The sequence below is a fragment of the Hirundo rustica genome, chromosome 6 (assembly GCF_015227805.2).
Source record: "Hirundo rustica isolate bHirRus1 chromosome 6, bHirRus1.pri.v3, whole genome shotgun sequence".
In the NCBI taxonomy this organism is placed as follows: domain Eukaryota; kingdom Metazoa; phylum Chordata; class Aves; order Passeriformes; family Hirundinidae; genus Hirundo; species Hirundo rustica.
Window position 1 is genome coordinate 62,716,978 of NC_053455.1, and position 23,378 is coordinate 62,740,355.

General features: G+C 43.9%; 1 protein-coding gene across 9 annotated transcripts in view; it reads left to right on the forward strand.

The window, feature by feature from the left end:
• The first annotated feature begins 3,769 nt into the window (after positions 1-3,769).
• Positions 3,770-23,378, forward strand: part of ANO5 (anoctamin 5) — a 55,934-nt gene continuing 36,325 nt past the window's right edge. For 2 of the 9 annotated variants that reach the window (XM_040066037.1, XM_058420841.1), the window contains exons 1-4: positions 4,208-4,268; positions 13,847-13,891; positions 16,056-16,120; positions 21,204-21,251. In XM_040066037.1, coding sequence (XP_039921971.1) covers positions 4,208-4,268; positions 13,847-13,891; positions 16,056-16,120; positions 21,204-21,251 — 219 coding nt within the window. Of the gene's footprint in view, positions 3,927-4,136; positions 4,269-13,846; positions 13,892-16,055; positions 16,121-21,203; positions 21,252-23,378 lie in introns of those variants that run through there. The other 7 variants (XM_040066031.2, XM_040066033.1, XM_040066034.2 and 4 more) reach the window with 7 other exon arrangements.

The window sequence follows — 23,378 nt, forward strand, 5'->3', positions numbered from 1 at the left end:
GCTATGTAAGCGCACACCTCATCACAATTGAACACTGAACTTCACTCGTGCTCTTTAGGAGCACTTTAGCAAAATCAACGGAACTATATCCATGGCCACATGACGAGAGCCGAGAATCAAGCCCCATGCTCTGTTAGTGAGCAGATTTTGTACATATTCATCCATCCTTAAGAATCTCTCTGCCAACAAGAAAGAGATTCATTCTCTCGACTGCCCAAAACACATCAAAGTGATTTTTTTCTTGTAGGCTCGGGGGATTTTGTTTGTTTTTATTTGTTTTAGTGTGTTTGGTTGGTTTAATTTTTGTGGGTTTTTGTTTGGTTGGGTTTTGTTTGCTTTTGTTTTGTTATTTTTGTTTGGTTTTTTGTTTGATTGGGTTTTCTGTTTGTTTGGGGAGGGGGGTGAGTTTCGGGGGGGTTAATTTTTGTTTTTGTTTTTGTTTTGGGGGTCTGCTTTTTTTGAGGGAGTTCTTTTATTGTTGGGGGGGTTCTGAGAGTTGTTTGGTTTTGGGTTTGGGGTTTTTGTTGTTGTCGGGGTTATTTTTAAGGGGTGGAGTTGTTTCGGGGCGATGGGGGTTCGGGGGGTGGACGGTGGGGTGGTTTCTTTGAATTACCGCTTTAGGAAGGCTTCGATGGCAACTGCAAGGCGGGCAGTGCAGCTAAGGGAGTGTAACTGCGAGCTGCCAGCACCGCAAGGTCCGCCCGTTGCCGAGGGGGATCCGCGCTGCCGCTCGGGCTGCCCGGCCGGCCCGCAGCCCCGGCAGCGCCGCTGCTCCCGCGGAGCGCACGGAGCCGTGCCCGGGCTCGGCCGGAGCTCCTGCCCGCTCGGCACGGCCGGGAGAGCCGGCATCACGGCCGGGAGAGCCGGCACCACGGCCGGGAGAGCCGGCACCACGGCCGGGAGAGCCGGCACCACGGCCGGGAGAGCCGGCACCACGGCCGGGAGAGCCGGCACCGCGGCCGGGAGAGCCGGCACCACGGCCGGGAGAGCCGGCACCACGGCCGGGCGCTTTCCTTCCCCTGGGGACACTGCGAACCGAGCGCCGGGGTTTACTTCTGCTATTGTCAGCGTGCGGTAACGCTGGCCAAGGAAAACACCGATCTGTAAAGTCATCTGTTTGTTCAGACTCCAAAGGTGCTCGTGGCTGTCTGCACTGCGTTCCGCAATTTCAGCTGGCTGAAAAGTGATGGCCTAGAAAAAGAACGCAGTGACTAATGATGAACTTTCTGCATACTCGGTAGAAGTTCATACTTCCTTTGCGAAGCGTTGCCACCGTTACCCCTCACCGCAGCTCTTTCTGCCACTCCCTTTCCGTTTCCTGATGGATTTGGGGCTGCGCGGCAGCAGGCGCGAAGAGCCAGCTGTGTCTCGATACACAAGTTCACTTGCCCAGCGGCAAGCCTTGGTGTATTTCGAGCCCCTGACCGCGGTGTTCGGGCAGCTGGGTTTCCCTGAGGAGCTGGGTGTAACGGGAAGCAGGAGTCAGATCCCAAACAGGCACTGAGTAATGTGCAGGCAGAGTTTGTGCAGCGCAGACTGAAACACTGACAAGCTGCGGATCCCTTCGGGCTTCCCCTTCCGGCGATTACATTCCTTTCTCTGCAGTGCAAGCTCCAAGGCGAGGACACGGTGCCTCATCCTTCCCTGCCTCCTGCCCGGCATCAGGAGAGGCTGATCCCCTCCATTCATCTCCCAATTTCAGACGTGTTGAACCTTTACGAGATGTTTTTGCCTCGGTGTGTGGGTTTACACAGCCTGGCTTTTGGTAGCGGGGGGGGCACAGAGGTGGCTTTCTGTGAGAAGCTGCTGGAAGCTTTCACAGTGTCCAGCAGAGCCAAATCCTGATGGCTCTGAAGATGGACCTGCTGCTGGCCAAGGCTGGGAAAAGGAGAGAGGCTAGTAAGATCTCTGTGGTAGCATATTTAAGAAGAAAATCAAAACAAAGTGGGGCATGCGGTTTTTTTTCTAGCCATAGAAGAGGAGGAGGTGAGAACTTGTGAGGGAAATGACACAGAGACACCAGAGTCAGTGGAGAAGGAGCGGGAGGAGATGCTCCAGGTGCCAGAGCTGAGTTTCCTCTGCAGGCCGTGGTGAGACCATTTTAGGGATAAAATGGTCCTGCCGTTGTGTGGCTTGCCATCTCTTCCTTTATTTTGGCCTTACCTGTTGCTTGCAGTGATTTGTGGAACTGACAGCCCCCAAAACCCCAAACCAACAACATGATCATTTGGTTTAATAGGTTGACATGTCATGCATCACCTTATCAGCATTCCTTATTCAGTGTGAAACTGGAAGGTGGGAAGGAAAAAAGGTAAAGGTGTGTGCCCTTGGAAGGAAGTGTGGTCCTAGATCACTTGTGCAAACTGTGAAACCACCGAGTCAGACAACAGCTGGTTCAATCTGAATATGCAAGAAAATTCAGCGCTGGCTGTTGTGCCTCCAGAGATACCTCACTCTGGAAGAGCATCCTTCTGTCCCACCCCTACCACAGGCCACTGTGTAATTTACGCGAAGGCAGTGCCTCGACACGCTATCAGCCTGTGCCATTACAGGGGTCATTAAAATCTCCTTTGGCATTGTGGCTGAGGTACTTACACAGCTTTAGGTATGGCTGGGCTCGCTGCTGGGTGGAGCTGGGGACAGCGAGCCTGCAATTAGGAGGAAAACTGAGCAAAACTATTCCTGCTGTTTCTAGCTCTTGTTGAATTGCAACTCTAATTGCATCTTCTGTGGGCATAAAAGCATGTATCCAAGATATGTAGTGCTAGGAGGAAATTAAAGGCTTAGAAGTACAGCTCTTAGAGGACCTGGTGCACTGGATGCAGTTGCAAGCTGTTCCAGGGCACCTTTTGGTGCTCCAAGCCTATCCTCTTTGTTCCCACCATCCTACTGTGGGACATTAAAACCCCGACTAATTTTAGGCTTTGGAGAGCGACCCGACATATTTTTAGGTCTTGCTCCTGACTAAAAATATACTTCTTGAAGCAGTCATGTTGCACAAATAAAGGCTGTATATAGATCTGATAACAAGCCCAGCAACTCAACTGGCTGACTCAACTTTTTATTAAGAATTCCACGGATTCGTATTGCTCGTGAAAGCACTGTTGTGTTGCAGTCGCCTAAGTAACAAAACTCCCTGTCAGTTTGGAGTGTAAAATGGTCACTCGGGTAGTGGAAGATGAAAATACAATCAGTTAATTTGAAGGAAGGCCCGGGCTTATATGAATTAACAAAAAATCATATTAAATAGATATCCTGAAGAAGAAGCGTTGGGAAGCGTCTCAGACGATTGAAGCTAGGGCTGTTAGTGACATGGCAATGGCAGCAGCTCCAGGAGCAGTGACAGCAGCTGCGAACGGGGCCTCACGAGCTGAGAGTAAAATTTCTTAACAGCAGCTTTTATGGGCCCGAGTTACGTGTTTGCGATAAGAACGGTGCCGATAGCAGAGCGCTGTTTTAGACACCGCTGGGCAGGCAGCGCTTGCGCCGGGTCCCGGCCCCTTCTGCGCCCGCAGCTCGGGAGGGGGCACGGCCGGGACCGCGCAGCCCATCCGTGTGTGTCCGTGCCACACATCACGGCAGGGCCCTCCGGCACACTGCCCGCTGTGGGGGCTGCCCTGGTGCTCTCATGTGTGGGGAGACAGACAGAGATCGTGCTGAAGGCAATCTTGCCCCCGTTGACTGCAGCTGTGTTAATTATCCCAGAGTGGGAACAGCCTTGCCCTCACAGCTCTGGGTGATAAAAGAGGGAATTAGCTGGAACAGGGTTAGTTGGGGTTTGCTCGTCATGCTGCGAGGCGGGAGGGACAGGGTAAGGCATCATACAATGGACAGGAAGCTGCGGGCTGGAACTGCAGAAGGAAGATAGAAGGAAAGAAAGGGCCAGAGCTGCGTGGAGCTACTTATGGGACTGCAACATAGAAAAGGTATGAGGGACTTTTAAATAACAAGGTTCTGATGCTTGGAGCCCCCTGAAGTTTTTAAAGGAGCGCTCTTGCGTGCCATCTCGACGATGACGCCCCTCAGGCACAGCGCCCAGTTTTTGGGCTCGTCCCGGCCAGGCCAGCACGGCGGTGGCCCCGCCGCCCCCTCCCCTGCCCGGCCCGGGCCGGGCCCGGCTCCGCCCCGCGGGCAGTGCGCATGCATGGGCGGCCCGGCCTGAGTCACCGCCGCCTCGGCCGCTCCCCGGCAGCGGAACGGGGGCACCATGAACCGCCTGGGGAAGAAGGCGAATGAGACCCTCATCGAGATGGCGCTGTCGGCGGACGGTAGGAGAGGGGCTCTGTGCCGCCTTTCCCCGGGGGACGGCAGCGCTGGCTGCCGGCTGTGCCTCCCCGTGGGAGCGGCGCGGGTGGGAGGCAGCGCCGTGTGCGGCTGTGCCGGGTCCGGGCGGCTCCGGTTCCTCCCCGGGGTCTGCAGGCAGGCGTCTGTGGGATGGGGCTGATCCCGGGTCAGCCCTGACCCCTCCCGCATCGAGCTTTTCATCCTTCGGCTTCTACTTGAGAAGAACAAAGCCACTTTTCCATGGGCGTGATCCCACTCTGATCAGATCTTTATGAGCCCCAAATAAACCTCGAGAAGAGGCTCTCTTATCAGCGCCTTGCCGAGAACAAAAACCAGAGGTTCCGCTTGATTTTTATCTTCAAACACAGAGCGGATACCGAGGTCCCTCTGCCGGACAGCGGACTTTGGGGCTCCCGGGAGCCGGGATGTCCTTCCAGGGAAGCTCAGGCAGAGCGGGTCCTCTCACCCGGGCAGGTGTGAGTGGTCTCCGTCCCCTCAACCCTCAGCCTCGGCTGCCAGACCCTGCGGCAGGGCATGTGTGACCAGGGCTTTGCTTTTCTGCCATAGCCACGTTTCAGTTTCTACTTCATATCGGTGTGGCATGTCAGTAATTATAATAAATGTGGTCGCCTTAGGGTTTTGTGAAATAACGTGACGCGAGTGTGTTTATTGGTACTTCACCTGGCAACGTGAGTCAACAGAGATGTAAGGGAGCATGGTGACGTTTTTGGAGTGTGACTGAAGAGGATTTTTTTGAAAAGGGGAAAATGCTGACCTAGAAAAATGTCTTTTTTGGGAACAATACTTTGCCGTGAGTCCTAGAACTGAAAATCTTAATGCAGGAAAGAACCACTAAGTCCCTGTGTTGGCTTCTTGGGTTATCTGCTCTCCTTTACAGCTTGACTACCCTGTCTTTTAGAAAAACCTACATAGTGCCATTTTAAACACCTTGAGCACTAGTGGCAAATCCTGATTTTCAAAATATTTGGTGGTCTTGTTTCATTGGTGGTAATATTGACTGTGAAGTTATCTGGAAGAAGCTCTTGACAGTGACAGCGAGGAGGGGTGTCCAGCTGTGGTGAGGCAGGCGTCCGCAGCAAGTGTCAGAGGAAGGTTTGCTCTCCCGGGGAAGGCCCGGTGGAGCTGGCGCGTGTCTTGGGAACCCGAGCAGATGGATGTCACAGCCTCTTGGCCAGCCATCCTGTTCCAAAGGGGATGTGAGAGACCTGAGTCATGGCATGTCCCGCTGCCTGTGAGCAGTGAAAAGTGCTGGCACTGAGCTGCTCTCCTCGTGGGTTGTTCTTCTGAAGTACCTTGAGACTAAACAATATTTACGGACTGCCACAAAGTATTCCCATTTAGGGAATGGTTCTTTGAAGTCAGATTTGTAAACTTCATTCTGCGGTATTCACTTTTCCTGTGAGCCTTGCGGGGTTTTTATAGCCATAAATAATGAATATGTGGGGACTTGAGGGGTTTCAGCATCCAAGGATGATTAAAGAGGATTTGCCATATAGTAACACTCCATAAACTCTCCATACAAAGTCATGTTCTAATTCAATATTGTTAATTAACTGCTTTTCTAAAACAGAAACAAATTCAATATGGGGTGAAGTGAGTAGGCTTTTTAAAGTTTGTTAATTTGTTGCCCAGAAGCCTCCCAAGGTTAAAAAAAGCACCTCAGAACTTCCTTAAATTATTGTTTGGCTAAGTTAATGTGTACATATACTGCCAGCAGGAGTTCTGCTAGATCTAGACTCATGCTTTGTGCCTTTAAGGAAAAGCCTCCTGAGGCTCTGTGTCAGTAAATAGGAATAAAGCAGGACAGAAAATATCTGCTCTTTATTTTCTTTAAAGATGTGTTTGTATTTGGATAGTATGTGTGTATTTAATTCTGGTTTACTACTGCTTTTCATTAAACTTGAATGCTGAGGAACAGGTTATGGGGATATGAAACTGACTACCAGCAGCAGAAAGTTTAACTTGCTGGTTTAGAGCCTTTGTGCCAAAAGCTTTTACCTTGAAGGAAGCTTCCTGCTGAATTATATCTGTGTGAGGTAAAAAGTTCCATTTTTGTGTGTGGTGTTTTGCTTTCTGTTGGAAGGTGTGTGTCATTTTGCCTAAATACTAAAGTCTAAGAAAACTGGACTTGCAATGTTGGAGTGTAAGTATCAAAGAAGGCTGCCATTTGTTGCAGTAGTAGCTTTTTATCCCCCCAGCATGTTAATGCTGGAGTAGCTGTGCTGTGGGATATATCTCAAGCCTGCCAGTTGTCTGGGAGCTTGCAGTTGGCTCCATGCCCATGACTTGAAGTATGTTGCCTTTACGCACACAGCTCCTCCTCCTGAGCTTCCAGGAGCCTGGTTTGAGCTCAGAATGCTGTAAGTGGTCTAAATTCAAATGCTTTTTTAGGTTGGTTGTCATCCTGCTTGATTCCCTCTGAGAAAGGTGGAGAAACATCAGGGAAAGCCAATAGTGACTTGCAAACGGTGCTTGTGCCAGTGTGTTGGCATCTTGCAACACCTCAATGTTCAGGGCCAAACCCTGCTGTCATTTAACGAAATGATCCTGCACTTATTTGATCAGAATCCATAGCAGTCACATAAAGTGCAGGCCTCTGTTCAGATCTACATCTGTCTCTAATTACTGTTGGATGTATGTAGTAATTTCTGATCTATTTGTGGAAACGTTGAATGGGATATCGTGTTCCCACAGGCTGAAACCAAAGGGTTTAAGAGGAAAGCTGTTACATGAAGGTTTATTCCTAGGTAATGAAACGAAAGCTCCAAGAAATTGACATGGTTTGTCATACAAAAGGCAGGAGAGAAAATGCTCTCTTAGCCCAAGCAGTGTCTGGTTTCTGAGTGGAATTTCTTTCCTGGCTGCCGTGCATCGCTGCGGGGGCGCTGTGTAAATACAGATTGGTTTTTGGAAGTTAAACCTCTGCAACAGAAAACTCCTGGTTGTAGTAGGAAAACCTGCTTTTGGGAACTCTACCCAACAACTTGTGTCTTGTCACTGTATGGCTGTGGCGCTTTTAATGCAGGAGTGAAAACATCAAGGCCATTTCACTGCAGCTGTTAAATACAGATTTTTCTCCAAAGGTTGCGTCAGCCTAAAAAAATGCTTTTGGATGGTATTTTCATTTTAGGTGAGAACCCTGCATATGAGATTAAACTCATTGTCTGCAGTTTAGTGAGTAGCTAAGGAAGGATTAAGTCACCTGCGTGCCATTTGAATCCAGTAGCCATTATGTGTGATATTCAGGCCACATTTTGGGAAGCTGGGAAATACAGCTGGAGTCATAGGAACATTAAGGTTGAAAAAGACCTCTGAGATCCTTCAGGTGCAGAAGTGAGTGAAGGTCGTGCCATCACAGGTAAAAGCATTTTTAGTCTCTTTGTAACAAGGGGCCTGTGGTTTCAGTTTCTCGCTCAGAATATGAACGAAAATGCTCTGCAGCTCTCTCCCTCACAATCATTCCTGCAGGAATGGTTTGACTCAGCTGGGGGGCAGAGGCTCTGGATTGTGAATGCCAAAAAAACACCAAGAAAGCCACCAGCATCTCTCCTGGTGTAAGGCAGAGTGATGTTCTCTCCATCAGTTTGCTGCTAATGCATTGCCTGCTGTGCTGAGGTGTTCCCTACAGAAATGAACTGATAACTGGATTATAAAATGGAAGTAGACTGTAAACTTTATGTAAAAGACTTAATAATTACTGTGATACAAACACTAGGGTAAGATAAAAGGGCACTGATGAAAATGTCCTTTTAAAATCATGCTTGAGAGCTGTTGGCATGTGATTTGTAAAAGAAAAAAACCAAACAACTAACAAACAAAGCCACCAAGAGACCAAGCACAACTGTCTTCGTATTTAGTGTCTTTAAATCAGGGAGTTGCATTTGCATGTGGGGGAGACAAATCTCACCTAAACATGCCATCAGGAAGGTGTAGGTAATGTAAAAATGTGATCAGATGTTAAGAGGCAGGGTAATAATGCAGTGAACTTTTACGTGAGCTTTTATTGTGGTCTGGGGATGGACACAAAGAGCACAGTAATCAGTAATCACCAGGTTGTATTTTCTTATCTAGCAGTAATTTTATTATGTTTGGTGATAGCTTTCCATGTGTGTATGGTTATAAAGGCAGAAGGGGAAAGGAAGGTTCTTGTGTTGTATTGCTAGGGGTAGTTCTTGCAATTATAACAGATATGGAAGGATTTACGGTTATTTGCTGTGTGCTAAAGCTGAATGATATGTCAGGAATTATTTATAGATTGAGTATTGTGCATGTAGTTACACACTGTGTATTTTGTTGTAACAATTCTAATATTTTGTGTTAGATTAAATTCTGTGTGTGGGAGGAGCTGAGTCTATTGGGGTCTATTTACTTGGATTTTACTATTTAGATGTATGTTTTGCGTTGAAAGCTGAAGCTGTTACAGCTGTGGTGTTTGTGCCTTTGTTCACCTGTGGCTCTCAGTGAGGACCAGTAGATGTGGTGAAGTTCCAAAAATGTTTTTTTAGGAAGTGTGTGTATCTTGGCATGAAGAGCAGTCTTCTAACTGGAAATCCCATGGGATTCTCATCTTTACCGAGCTCACAAGGGTAAATGTGAAATATGAGGCCTTTGGCAAGATAGCAGAACCCCAGCAAACCATGTGGGTAGGACTCATGATGCAGATGGGTGTCCTCTCATTTTCTGTACTAGCCCTGAATTTGGGCCCTGTGGTTTGTTATTCAGAGGAGTTGAATGCTTAAGTGTTGGGTAGGAAATCAGAAAGTCTGTGTTTGCACAATTTATAGTGTGCTAGGAATATACCATGCCAACAAGTAATGGCTAGCAGATGTGGCTTTTAGGCCACTTGGTTCTTCAAACCACTTTGCCTACTTCAATTCTGTTAATGGACTGGTGCTTCCATAAAAAGGTTTAGGCAATGGAAGCCATGGCCCATTGCCCTGATCTTTTTTTTTTTGATTGATAGGAACAGTTTCTCTTTGGGATCAGTATAGGAATTCCAAAGTTGTTACTATTTTTAAAGTAATTTGGACAAAAATGCCAATTCTTACAGTTCTTGTAAATATTGCAAGTCTTGCATTTGTTTATAGAACATCTTTCTATACTGGTATATATTTATGTTGTGTAATGTGAGAAAATGAACTATTTGGTGAATACAGTACCAAAATTTCCAGCGATGCATTTCATTGGAAGCATAACCAAAAAAGTTTTGAGTGAGGTAAACCATAAAGAGCCAGAGGAACAAAAATATGCAGATTAAATTTGCCATCTGAAATTAAATCTCTGCCTAACATGAAACTGAGCAATACCACCAGAGGACAGGAAATTCGAGGTGGTTTTTTAAACCGGTATGTTGCTATATTTACATTGTTAGTTTCCTAGTATGTATCCCTTTTCGTTTACAACAGCTATAGAAGATCTCTCCTACAAGGGTAGGAATGCAGTGTGTGTGCACAGAATAAACAGTGCATTGGGCTCTCCACTGCTTTTGGACAGTTGTGTATTGCAAGTGAGGAAAGAAGTTGGAGGCTCTGTTGCCTGAGGGTTTCCATCAGTGATTTCAGTAGGAGCTGGAGGAGTGCAGCAGTGGATGATGCTGTGAGGTGTAAGGTGCACCTCGGGGCACACTAGGAAAGCAAATCTGTGCCTGAGCTTCCTGAAGTGCTCGTGGTTCCATTGGGCTGTGATGAGAAACATTCCTGCAGTTCCTCTTTCTCCATCTTATCTTGAAGGAGAACACCTGGCACTCCCATTGCTGGAGCTGCCTCGGCAGTCACATAGTGCTGACGGAATCTGGCCCCAAATAGAGAAATACTCTGAAGGGCAAACAAGCCCTAGTGCTTTGTGGGTTGTTAGAACTCCTGCAGTTTGGTGTTTCTACCACCCTGTTCTGCTGAGATTTATTTGGCATTTCCCCATTACTTGCATGCATGTGAATACGGTGCAGTTTAAAAATACCTGACTTTATCCAACTGTTCCTGGTCTACGCTTTCTTTTTTAGCTGCATTTGAGGCTGTTAATCAGTTTGTGTGTGTCATTCTGCAGAGCAGTGATACCTGGAAGGTTGGAGTGCTCACAGCGTGCTTTGAGTCTTGCCTGTGCTGGTCCATAAAATGCAGTGATGGTTGTTGCCTGAATTGCATTAAAATGCCATTTGAGTTGTGTGTTACAACATTGTGCTTGTGGCAGATTGTGCTAAACACAGATTCGCACAACTTCTCTTTTTATTTAATGTATTCCCCTTTTTGCTGTCCTGGTGGCTTTTAATCAAAAGGGGAGGTGGTTTTGTGGTTCTTTAAAAGAGGCAGCTCAGGGTAAGTGTCCTCTTCTGATTTAAAATACCCAGTCACTATACTGGAGATTAGGACTAGGACTGCATGTCTTTTCCAAATGCTGGATGAGACTTTCTTACTGTTAGGAACAGGTTTCCAAATATCTATGCCTATGTGAAAAGAGTTTTTTTCCTTCCACTTCTATGTGTTGATAAATACCTGTTCTCTGGAAGTACTTGTTTAATAATAAAACACATGAAGAAAATTATTATGACAGTGAAGCAGCCTATACTTAAATGCAATCTTCTTCTTTTTAAGGGACTAATAAAATTCTTTTAGAATATTCCCAATAGATTTTATTGGGTTCCCTGAGAATATTTTCATTGTTAGTTCTAATTTTTTAGAAGCATCTCTGTGTGTGCACAAATCAGCACTTCAGGCATCATCTTAAGATTGAACCTCTGGCTCAGCAGCACAGTTATCTCTTCAGACAGTGCCAGCTGGGGTAATAACCTTATTTTGCTTGCTCATAAGTGAGCTAGGTGGGTCTCCAGTTCCCAGTAGCAGCTCCATCCAGCTCTGGAGGATATGATCAGTACGTGCAGATGTTGAGTTGAAAAGTCTCTGGAAAGCTGCTTTCCTTAGATATGGAAGCACTTGCAGTAGTTCATGATGCTTGCTTGGAAGGAGCGACTCATTTCTCTTTCCATTTCTCACCCTACCGGGTGATGGAATAATGCCAGGGGCTTTATTAAGATGGTAACTTCAAGACATCATGTAATAACATTTTCTTTCATAGCATGTTAAAGATAAATGGTGGGAATTTTCTCTATAGTACAAAGCAGCTACTTCATGACAACTGCTGTGTAAGTTTCAGGGTTTGTTAGGTTTTTGGTTGCTTTGTTTGTTTTCATTTTGCCTGGGCCGTCAATATTTACCTCTAGGGATAAGCATGTGTATAAACTACTATGCCAGTGTGTCAGACATATGTAGAACATTGCCAGTGGTCTGAAAGCTCCTTGCTTGATTGTGTTGGCTGCAAAGGATACTGTTATTGTGTCTAAGAAAACTGTGGAAATAATTGAAAGCAGTGTTTTGGAAGCAATACTGAAATAGCAGAGTCAGTAGTAGTATTGTCCTACTGCTGCTAAACAATGCAGTTTATCAATACCTGCATGAGAATCCTGTCTTATTTCCTTATTTCTTTTGGAATAGCCCTATCAGAGGTCTTAGGTGTGCAAATGCGGATGATTTTTCTAGTTTTAGTAGCAAAACAAATTTTGATCCCTAAAAATTCTTTTCATCTGCCACCTGACTTTGGAAGCACCTGTTATTTAAATGTCTTCAGTGGTGTCAACAACCTCTCAAGAGCTGTGCTTGGTGCAGATGAATCAGGGTTAATGAAGTTGGAAGGAAGCAAACTCAAAAGCCTTCTCTTCATCTGTTTTCTGGTGCAGAGTTGCTCTGAACTGTGCCAGACTGCAGCATCTACACACCAGGTGTACCTCAAGTGCAGCATCATCAGCCAAGCTTTTTTCTTTGCTATCTCCCAGCGGACTTAGACTTATTGGGGGTGCTGCAGTAAAAGGCTTGTCATCTTCCAGGGAAATGGTGCATTAGGTACAGTTGAAGAGGCTAGAGCATCCCTGGCTGTGATTGTGCTAGTAATTAAAAAAGCCAAGCATTTTTTTTCATTGGCTTTCCAAGATGAGCAGCGGAGTCCAGCCACACCTGTATGGCTAAAATCCCTTCTCTCCCTAGCAAGGCAGACTTCTCTGTAATGTTTTGAAGATCAGACTCCAGTGTCCTCTAGAGTGTGCTTCCTCTTCATCTAGGAGAGTGCTGGAAGCTGAAACCATTCTTCCGAGTGCACCAGTAGTTGGGTGAGAAGTGCTGTGGTCAGGTCTGTCCTGGGCTTTGACTTGGCTAGTGGAGGCACTGCCGTTGTTGCATTTCTCCCAGAGAACGTGCAGTTCCTTTTCTGGTGCCTCTTGCCTTGCTGCAGCTGCTGTCAGGAAACAGGGTCTGTGGGAGGCCCTGATTTACAATGCCATCATTCCTTTTTTGCAACAGCACTGAACATGTGTGCTTTTACCTTTTCTTAACTCATCCGTTTTGACATGAAGAAAAACATAGCGATCCCAGCATGGTGAAATAATTTGACCTCTTGTAGTATTTCTGCTTGTTTAATTACACAAGAAACCATTTTTGATGCTTGTTATAGAAATCATAAGATTACAGTTATGAGAGTATTTTTTTTGTGAGTGAACTACTTATATTTTAAGAGACAAAAATAAATCTAGATTATATTCTTCAGTACTGAATGTTAATTTGTGTTGTGGGCTACTCCTGTTCTCATCATTTGGGTCTGTAATTGAAGAAGAAATGGTCTGTAATTGTTAGGGGTGGCATACCAAGAGTTTCTATGTAGGTTGCCCTGTGGTTGGGTGTAGTTTGGGACAGCATATGTCGCCTTGTTCTGCAGAATTACAGCCTGTAGGAAGCTTGTTTATTTACAGTAACGTGCTCACTGCCAAGGCACATGTGTTTAAGGAGTTACAGATAGCTGTGTGAGGAGTTGTGAGGCTGTTGAAGACACCAGTTACATTGGGAAAGAGGCATTTCTTTCAGTTAGGAGATGTGCACACCCATGAAGGCCAGTGATTTGAACAAATACTGAAATGATAGATTTCTGAAATTATTTAGTGAGCTGTAATAGTCATAGAGTTGTACTGGAGTTAATTTTGAACAAAAAGATATTTCAGAGTTTCTGCAGTTTGTACTCTCATAATAAAGGGCTGCTTTGTTTAGTAAGCATCCTTGTTTGTTGTTCTTGGTGTGCAGATACTTCTAGATCTGTTTATATACATAAAAGCATGTAGTGTTGAAGAACAAGGACACACCCCTAAATGTGGAATTTTATCAGAATATTATTGTTTTACTTTAGATTTATGAAGCAGTAAGATCATGAAGAATTTTAGAAGTGTTTTCTTTGCTAGTGGAAACTGTTATGGTCCTCCCTGCTGCTGTTGAGGGAAAGTGGCATCCTTGTTCATGTTGCTGGATAAGGTGCCTGGACAAAAAGGTCAAGTTGGTGTTCCAAGAGGAGCCTGCACCCTGCTTTCTGGCTAGGTCAGTCTCTGGGGTCCAGGGCTTGTTCTGTTGCTTTATTTGGTGGCTGTATTTTAAGGGATAGAGGAGAATTATGAAATGGGTCCATGTTAAAATGAATTTTACTTGTGATTCTTACTGAAGTGTTTTTTCCTTTAAAGATGACATTGCGGTTCTCACCAAGTTCAAGCTATCGCGGTCAGAAGGTATTGTACTAACCCACGTTTTACCTTCCTCCCTTTTGTCTGTTTCCTCTGTCCTTTTTGGGTTGTTTTCTGCTTGGGAGCCTCTTGGAAATTGGACTTGAGATAATGTGAGTCATTGGTATCATGTCTGAGCCAGGCCTTTTGCAATCTGTGATCTGCAAGTCAATTGTTGGCTCTGTGCTGGCAGCTCTCCTGGTTAAGACCTAATTGTGCATTTAAATTTGTGGTGCTTGGTGCAGGTCTGGGTTGGGGCCTCTTTACACCTTCCTATGTGGTTTGGGTGTGCATTGCTTGTGCTCAGGAATCTGGTTACATGCTTTATGTGGAGTGAACATGCTAAGAATGTTGTACTTCGCAGTTAATACATGTTTTGTGTTCTCTTCTTACCTTGTGTGCTGCTCTAAGGTTATTCAGGTTTATTCAAGTGGAACAGAGGTAGCAAGACTTCCTTCCACAAGTTGCACAGATAATCAGCTATGGTACTGGCAAAGCATTTAAAATGTGGAACTCTAAATTACATTTGTTCTGAGGTTTGACTTTCACAATTACAGAGAGGATAAAATCCAGAAAAAAACCCTGCACAGAGGCTGTTACAGGCAATTGAATCAGTTGCACTTCCCTCACCAATATAGAGAATTGACTATTCCTGCTGCAGGGACAAGGTGCCACACTGTTCCTGGCCTTGAACAGGAGAGTTGTGTGACAGAATGTTTGTGCTTTCTCTGCTCCTGGGCCGGTTCCTTTGGCAAGTCTGCAGTAGCCACCTGCTTCCCAGATTGTATCTACTAAAACAGATTTTCCAGGTGCAATCTGCTTTAGCAGAACAGTGTGCAACAGTGTTAAATGACTTGGCATTCAGAAACTTGTTTGTATTTTACATATCATTGCCTGGTTTCTTGTCATATCATATGTATAGTTATTAATTAGGGACCATTTTCTGTAAGTGAACTTAGAAAGAAAAAAGAATTATAGAGAGAAAAATGCTCTCGAGCTGTACTTAAGTAGCTTATTATATTTATTTTTAGAGAACCACATTATATCCTGCCTGGACACAGTTTTGACATCAAAGATTTGCAGGTTACAAAAAGAAAAGTAGGCTTGTTTTATTGGCAGGAATAGTCTGACTGCAGTTGTATTGACAGTGGTCCAGTGTCAGTCTGCCCAGTCTGAGCTATACTCAGCAATGCTTCCTTCAGGGAGAAGGAATGAAGATGAATCCTCTTTTCTGGAAGAAAGAGACACCATTTTTAGATGCTTTTTTGGTCAGCGATTTTCAAACTGCTTGTCCTTTTCCATTGGTGCTGGAGTGATGTCAATGCCTGATTGCAGAGACTGCTCTGTGTAATCAGCAGGGAGATGTTTGTTTACAGAATCTTTCTTGAGCAGGAGCCTCGCTTATGGGCTCCGAGTTGTTCTCCAGAGGAAACTGGTGACACTGTAAGTTCAGAGGCACAAACCCAGCCAGTGTCTCGATGCAGTGTCTGGTGAAACTGACACTGTTGATGACTGTACTTGTGGGAAAGTCATGCTGGAATTCACTACGCTCCTTAAAATGAAGGCATGCTTTTTGTTTGGCTTGTTTCATGGTTTTTGTTGTTTTGGAGCTAGGGTTTTTTAGGGTTTGTTTGTTTTCTGAAGTATAAGCTAAGTAATTAAATTCATATCACTTTTCTTGATCCTGTTGCCATATCTCTGTTACATGGGCATGTGTAACCTTGAGGTTATTTGGTGGCTGGAGTCAATGAGGTCATTGACTCCTTAGCAAAAAAACACACCCTAATTTGATTTTTAGAAAACACTTCCACAAGGAATTGAACTTGTATAACCAAGGCAGCAAAGCCCTCAGTGTGAAGCCCTCTTGGTCCCAGCAGATATTTGAGACAAGAAAGATAAGCGATGACAACAACTTCTTTTCTGTTGCAATTAAAAATGTTTCTGTGAATGCAAGGTTACACCTTGCAAGGTAGCACAGGCTGAGTATATTGTCTTGCAGCATTTTTTCCCCTCCAAAGAACCATTCTTGAAGAATTTATGTATTATGAGTTATTTTCCATCCTTTACTTGTTTGTAGTTCCATGGCTTCAAGGTCCTCATCATTTTCAGATACAACAGTAAATTAAAAAAGGGATATATTTATGTGAATCTCTTTTCCAATGTTCCTTAGGGGAAGAATGCAACGGGCCTGAAACTATTTCAACTGCAGGATCAGAAATCCCAAGCAGCTCTGAGGTAAGCTACAGCACAAACGGTGTCAGTTAAGGAACTACTTGGTGGGAGGGAAGAAGAATGGTTGTTGTGAAAAAGACAATCAGTTTTCAAAATCAGTATTTCTTTTAAATTGTCTTATACCTCTTTTTTATCCACATAAAATTTTTCTTCCTGTGTTATTTTGAAAGAGCGAAGCCATGAATATGATGTGACACTCTGAGTCTCAGGAGACACTTAGTTCTGCAACACAGAAGTGGCAGAAAACAGAATGAGCCTAATGGTGTTTTCTGTATCACTCTGGAAATGAGAATCACACCATCCTTAAATGTCACGACAACTGGAAAAACATACTGTTCCTGCACAAACCAAACACTTTGTTTTGTGCTGCCTTTCATATTGCTGGCTTGCTGGGGAAATCAAGGCACACCAGTGACTGCTCTGGGAACCCTGTGACAGTGCAGCAAGATTGATGAGAAAGCAAATGAAGATTTGAGTTACTAGAGCACCTCGTTGTGTGCAACGTGAAAAGCATCATCAGCTGTAAATCTTTTCACAGTACCCCATTGTTTAAAATGTACGGTACACCATGTCTCGAAGAGGTAGCAGTGTGTGGGCAGTATTCAGTTGAGAAACTGGCCCAAAATGAATATTGAGAACACATGATCTTCACATTGGTATTTTGTTTCTATTCCTGTTGTCTGATTGCTTTATCGTTGTTACATGCTCAGAGGAAGACAGGAAGTTGTAGATGGGAAGAGAAACAGCTGTTCTGTCCAAATAATGTCTCATACTGGCCATGAGCACTGATCAGAAATGATATCTGTTGAATTGAGTGTTGAAAAACTGCAGCTGTTCTGTTGAGCTTCTTGAAAGAGAAACATGTCCTCAGCACCTTCTGAGGACCCCGTCTGGAGATGATCACACGAAGTCAGAACTCAGAAGGGATTCCTAGATTACACAGATCTTGGTCTTCTTACAGCATGCAGCCATATCATACCAATGTTTTCATAAATTTACCAGTTCTATTTTAAAACTTAGGTTCCCTCTCTTTCCTTCTGTATCAGTTGTAGGAGTGGTAATCACCTTTTCCCTGCAGGAAAATTTTCATTGGACAGCCATATCAAATGCCTCACTGACCAATGGCCATCATACCATGATGAGCTGAGCTGTTCACTAGATGAATCTAGATTTAATATGGAGAGCAGAAACATTACCCATCCATAATTCAGTAGTGGGGTTTTTCTTTCTTTCTTTTGTGATCTGCAAAGGAATATATGATTTTGGATATAAGGAATGATGCAAGTGAAACAAAAAGCAAAGAGCAGTCTGTGGGGAAGCCTGGCAGCATATGTACAGAAGTTGGAAGGAGTCCAGGGCACAAAAAGCTTTGGAGCACCAATCAGTGGTGCATTTGGTCTTTCATGAGTTTGCATTCTTGCCTGTTTCACCCTGGATTTTTTAATGCTTTTTTAAGACTGCTTCTTCTTGGGTCTCCTTATTTTTCTTACTCTTTAATCTCCCACAGGAACAAATGAAATAAGATCACTTGGGCTACTTCAATTTTTCATATTCTGAGATTTAAAACATTAATAATTTCTAGATGCTTTGTCATGCAGGCAGGCAAGAAGATGTTTTCTGCAGACTGGAGAAGAGGGAGAAAAAAGGATATAATGGGGTTATTTTCAAATAAGTGCTGCGATGGGGAGTGCTTCAAATTATGTCCTTGTTAAATCAGTAATACACAGACAGTCACTTCTGTTAGGGATGGGCAACTGTCTTGAGTGAATCCCTGCGTAGAAGCTAACTGAATCAGTCTTTATGGAGTTCTTGTTCCAAGAAATACATAAATGCCTCTGAAAGTCCTTTCAAGAAAATTGGGAAATGAATGAAATAAAACCTGAGAAATTTTCCTGTGTGCTTTCTATATGTGCAAGGGAGCACACTAGAAAAATAGACAATAGTGTGTCTGCTCAGGGATTGTAACTAGTTGTTCAAGCTGCTGAGGAAATGGAAATAAAACACACTGACAAAATAGAGGTCCTATGCTTTAGAGGGAAGAAAATCACTCAACTATTTCAAGATTGGAGGAAAGGTTAAAAAAATTTGATTTGTATTACATTTTCTAATAGTGAAAGTTCAGGCCATTCAGATGAGATAAATGCAAAATCAGTACAGCTTTTATGCGAAATTGAATCACAGGTTTGTAGTTTATTAACATCTCTAGAGGTCCATCTATACAGAGGACTGTTTGTTACTGCAGTTAAGGAGCACCAAGTGATTTGAAATGTTTGCTTGGTTTGCATGTGGACTCTGCCCCATAAAAGGCAGGTGGCTGCACTTCTGTCTGAGCAAGGCTGCACAAACTGTGCCCTATTCTACCTGTAAGGAGAAAGGGATGCATTCTGCACAGTTACACATTAAACTTTTACCCTGCTGTTAATTTCACACCAGAGAAACACTTGCTAAGAATTCCCGTTAATTAGGATTTTCCATAACGTAACTTGATCATAAGAAAACCTGTGAACAAGCTGTCTTTTTTATTTAAGCCAGGTTAGCAGAAGTAAATTGGCAAATTTATTGAAGCAATGCATTTTACCACAATTACAGCTTGACTCAGAGGTTGTTGTCTTTTTTTCAGAGCAGCAGATGCTGCAGGTGATCCAGATTAATTGGTTGGGGTTTTTTCTGGAGAAACACCATCATACTGTGCATTACTTTTCATGCTTGTTCATTTTTCTGTTCAGACTGGTGGATCTTCAAGTAGAGAAACATAAAATATCATTGTTAGTATGGCAAAGAGGGACCAAATTGGTTTCAAAATCTGGAAAGAAGTACAAAAAGACTTCTTCCAAGTCTAACAAAAACACATGGGGGCTATTTTGGGGAGAGCCAGAGAACATTAAATAATTAAGAGTGGATTGCGGAGTAAGAGGGACCAGCCCAACACTGCTGCCACCAGTGCCAACCTTCTCAGTTTTCATCCCAACAGAGCTGGATTGTCTGAGTTGATTCTTGTTTTGTGTCATGTGTCACCAACGCTGGAGCCCCTTTGTGCAGTGCGCAGACTCTGGTAAATCATGAAAGAGCAGTGTGTGGAAACACTGTGTCAGTAGCTGAAATGTGCAGGAAAAGGTGTGAGCGCCAGTTTAAAAATAGTTCATCCTAGTGGCTTGAGGTAATTGATTTCTGACAGGTATAGTGAGCAGGGTGAGATCCCCTGACTAAAGGGAAAGCATTTAACAGAATGCAGAGGAATTACAAAGACCTCTGCCAGCCTTCACCTCACAGCTTTGTGTTTCACTGAATGCAATCAGGTTTTGTCTCTGAGTGAGGCAGGGTGGGCAGTGAGGACCAGTGGATGGCTGGAGCTGTGTTTGCATGGAGCCACGGAGGAGTGGTGAGCAGTGGGAGGGAGGAGCAGGATGGAGAGGCTGGATGGAAGCAGCTGGAAGGGTACCAGCATGGATGGCAATGTGTGCAGTGGGGAGGTCGGGAGCTGCAGGGCAGTGTGGGAAAGCAAGGCTGTGCTTCCAGCGGTGTTCAGCCTGTGCAGTACTGCCCACGGCAAGTATTTACAGGGTAGGATTGGAGAAAAACTTTGCACTTCAGTGTCTCAGCCCTGAGTTCCCTGCTCCAAGTGCAGGTTTTGCCAGGAGCATCAGTGACGGGAGGATTAGACCTCTAAACCCAGGTCAGACTATCTCACAGTAAGAGCACAGTGCAGCTGTTTGTTTGCACTGCTTCTCAGGGGGGTTCCTTGCCAAAACATTGACCTTTCTGTTTATTTCACTGCATTCTGAAAAGGACATTTTTGGCTTACTTGGATAAGCAAATACCCAGAGAGAGCATCATTAAAAAAGAATGTAAAGATGTGTGTATGTATTACTTGATGTGTAACCATGACAGGAATGGATGTCACTGATTTTTCTCACAAGAAAAATTGTAATAGAAGTGAAAAATATTATTTAAACAGTAATGAACGGTACTTTATGAAAATTGGATTTGGGGTGATGAGCTTTCTGAAATTTTACAACTCTAAACCAGTGAGTGATACTATAATAATAAAATGCTGTTAGAATTCTGCCTCTATTGAAAGTTAATTTAATTCCACAGAGAGCTATTGCATTTTCATAATGGCCTTTGATTTGCACTGTTTGGTTGCGCTGTTTAAACCAGTCTGTGGTTTGTGTTCAAAGCAGGCAAAAGCAAGACAAACCAGAGGTGTGATAAGTTACTGACTAACAGAATTGCGTGCTGGGGAACCGCAGAGGTGTTGTAAACCATTATTCATTCCTGTGGCGGCAGCTGATGTCAGACCCCAGGGTGGTGGGGCAGGACCCCAGAGAGCTGCTGGCCGTGTGTGTGGGATGGCTGTGCTCTGCAGGGACCTCTGCTCTCCGCGTCCCTGTCACACCTGTGTGCAGTCTGGCCTCCAACACACAGGAGAGCCCTGGGCACGCAGGTTTGTACAGCTGAAATCAGGGTAGGGCCTCCCTGGGTGCGGATCGGAACCGGGAGCTGGGAAGCCCTCGCTAAGCTCATTAGGTGTACCTGCAGTTACGGGGACCAATTCACCCTGTCTGCACCGTGAGGTTAAGGCTTTGTCTCATTGCATTTGTTTTTGTTCAGTGTACACGGCACAGTTTCAGTTTGGGGTTAAAAATAGCCAAGTAAGGGGCATCACGCTTGTTCTGAGCGCGGTCACCTATGCTGTGTGCGTTTTCTCTTTGGTATCAAAATAGCTAAGAGTACTATTAAGTTGTTCTTGACCACTTTATAGGTGGTGATCTGTACGACTTGTTTGCACTGTATTTTTTTCTAATGGAAATGATGAGGAATACTTTTTAACTCTTATCAAAAATTATTATTAATGCTTTAAAAACAGTATGGACCATGTAAAAAAGTTGGTAGTGCAGGGTAGGGACCAAGTTCCTCTGAGGAAGTAGTGGTTGGTTTAAACTCTGACTATCTTGGCTGAAAATCCATCTGTCACTCAGAAGAGCTTTTCAGGAGCTGCAGAGTTTCTTGTGAATTAGCCTTTAAGTTTAAAGCCTCCTTTGCACCATCGCTAACAACATTGTTTCTCCTGTGATGCCACTGGCAGGGCCTAAGCAGCACTGAGACTACTTTACTCATCCCTGAACATCAAGGGGTAAGCAGCCAGAAGTATTCATGCTTCCTTGCATGAATTTGTGTGGCGTCTTCTATTACAGTATGCCAAAACATCCCTCACCAGACAATTTTCCAGTTTCAAGGATGCCATCCTTCTAAAATCAATTCTTTCTAATTGATAAAAATGAACGTGGCTTTGCATTTGTTCCTAGAGGTGACTTAAAAGATAAATGGAAGTAAATGAAAACCTGAAAGATTAAATTGAAAAGTTGACATGGGTGGAGAAAACTGGAAAGTTTGCTTTTTTTACCATTGTTTTGGTTTGATGGGATATAGGATGTATTCTGACTCTGGTGTTATTAACAAATGTGGGATTCCTTTTTATCATGGTTGCCTGAGGGCTCTGTGGGTCAGCATGATACTTTAAAATGTTTCAAAGAGCAAGAAACAAACACTGACATCACTTGATATCATGTTGCCTCTTTTTTTGTCATTGTAGTAAAAAATAAGGAACGGCTCAGAATAGCCACTTACTGAAATTCACAGATGAGATAACTCTATGAATTCTCAAATATATCAGAAAAAATAATCATTATTGTTCTATGGAGAAGTACAAAAAGTCATTTAAAATCACTGAAGAAGTACATGCTGAGGTGTATTAAAACTGTTTGCTTGCTTACTTTGGGCTCTGGTGTCTTCCATTAACACGTACGCTCTCCTAGCTTACTTTTTATTTTTATTTGTTCTGGTCTTGTTTAATGTATTCCTTTATCCAGAGAGGCTTTTTATGTGCATTTATATTTCAGTGCAAATACCTTGGTGTCTTAAACTGCTTTGAAGTGCATGTTTTCAAGCTTCCAGATTTTAATGTGGCTCAGAACTGAAACATGAGCAAAGGTGAAAAAAGCAGCTTGAGAGTTCCAGCTACAGGAAATACATGGGATTTTGTGTTTGTTTGAATGGGAAAGATTGTACTTTTGTTTGTGTGTAATCTTGGAACCTGCATGAAGTGTAACTGGAAATTGGAATGGGTGTGTTAAGAGTGTTGTTAATACAGGTCTTTAGGGTGAGTAAACTCTTCAGCTGTGTGGAGTCCTTCAAGGAAGAATGAGAATTTCATGGAAAGAGGGACTCTGGTAAAATGGGAGTTGAGTGCTTAAACAAGAAATATGCCGTTTTGATTTCTCAGGAGAAATATTTCACCTGTATGTTTGTCTGTGTTCTGTAAATGTGTTTCCAGGAATGTTTTACTTTTGGAAATACCTTTATGTAATTTAGATGCGTATTTATAAAGTTGTGTTTAAGTTCATATATATGTATAAATGTGTTCATATTTAGCATAGCAGCACTTGAATAATGTGTTTTTCCTGTAGCATGTTTTAATTCTGTGAAAAGGAGTATATTAATATTCCATGCAGACTGGGGCTCTAAGTGAAGGTGATAAGTTTGTTTTTAAGCCATTGAATGTTTCCTGCCCTTTTCTTGTATTTTAATTCCGCTTTCAAACCTTTTATTTTTGTCCATTTTTGTGTTCTGAAAGCTTTTCTGCCATAGATTGCTAATTCATTAATTACCTAGTTGCGTTTTAATGTAGTTCTTTGGGGTTTTTGCACTGTTGTACATCTAACTTGCTGTGCGATTATGAAAGGGATGCAATTAATAAAATATTTATTAATAAATATGCAAATGCTACAAATCAATTTAATGTAGTTTCAGGTAGGGGTTTTTTGCCTGGTAACATAGGACTCTGATGTAATTCCTTGATGTGCTGGTGGGTAGTGGGAAGACAGAGACAGTGCTGAAGGCAATCCTGGCCCCATCCATTGCAGCTGTGTTAATTATCCCACAGTGGGAACAGCCTTGCCCTCACAGCTCTGGGTGTGATAAGAGGGAATTAGCTGGGACAGGGTCAGTTGGGGTCTGCTGGCTGTACTGTGAGGAGGAGGAAGGGACAGAGAGGGTGAGCTGCTGTACAAGGGACAGGAAGCAGGGAACTGGAACTGCAGAATGAAGAGAGAAGAAGAGAAAGAGCCAGAGTTGTGTGGAGCTGCTCAAGGGACTGCAGCATAGAAAAGGTATGAAAGACTTTTAGGTAGTATGAGACTGATACTTGAGGCCCCCTGAAGTTTTTAAAGGAGCACTCTTGAGCGCTGTGGCTGTCTCAATG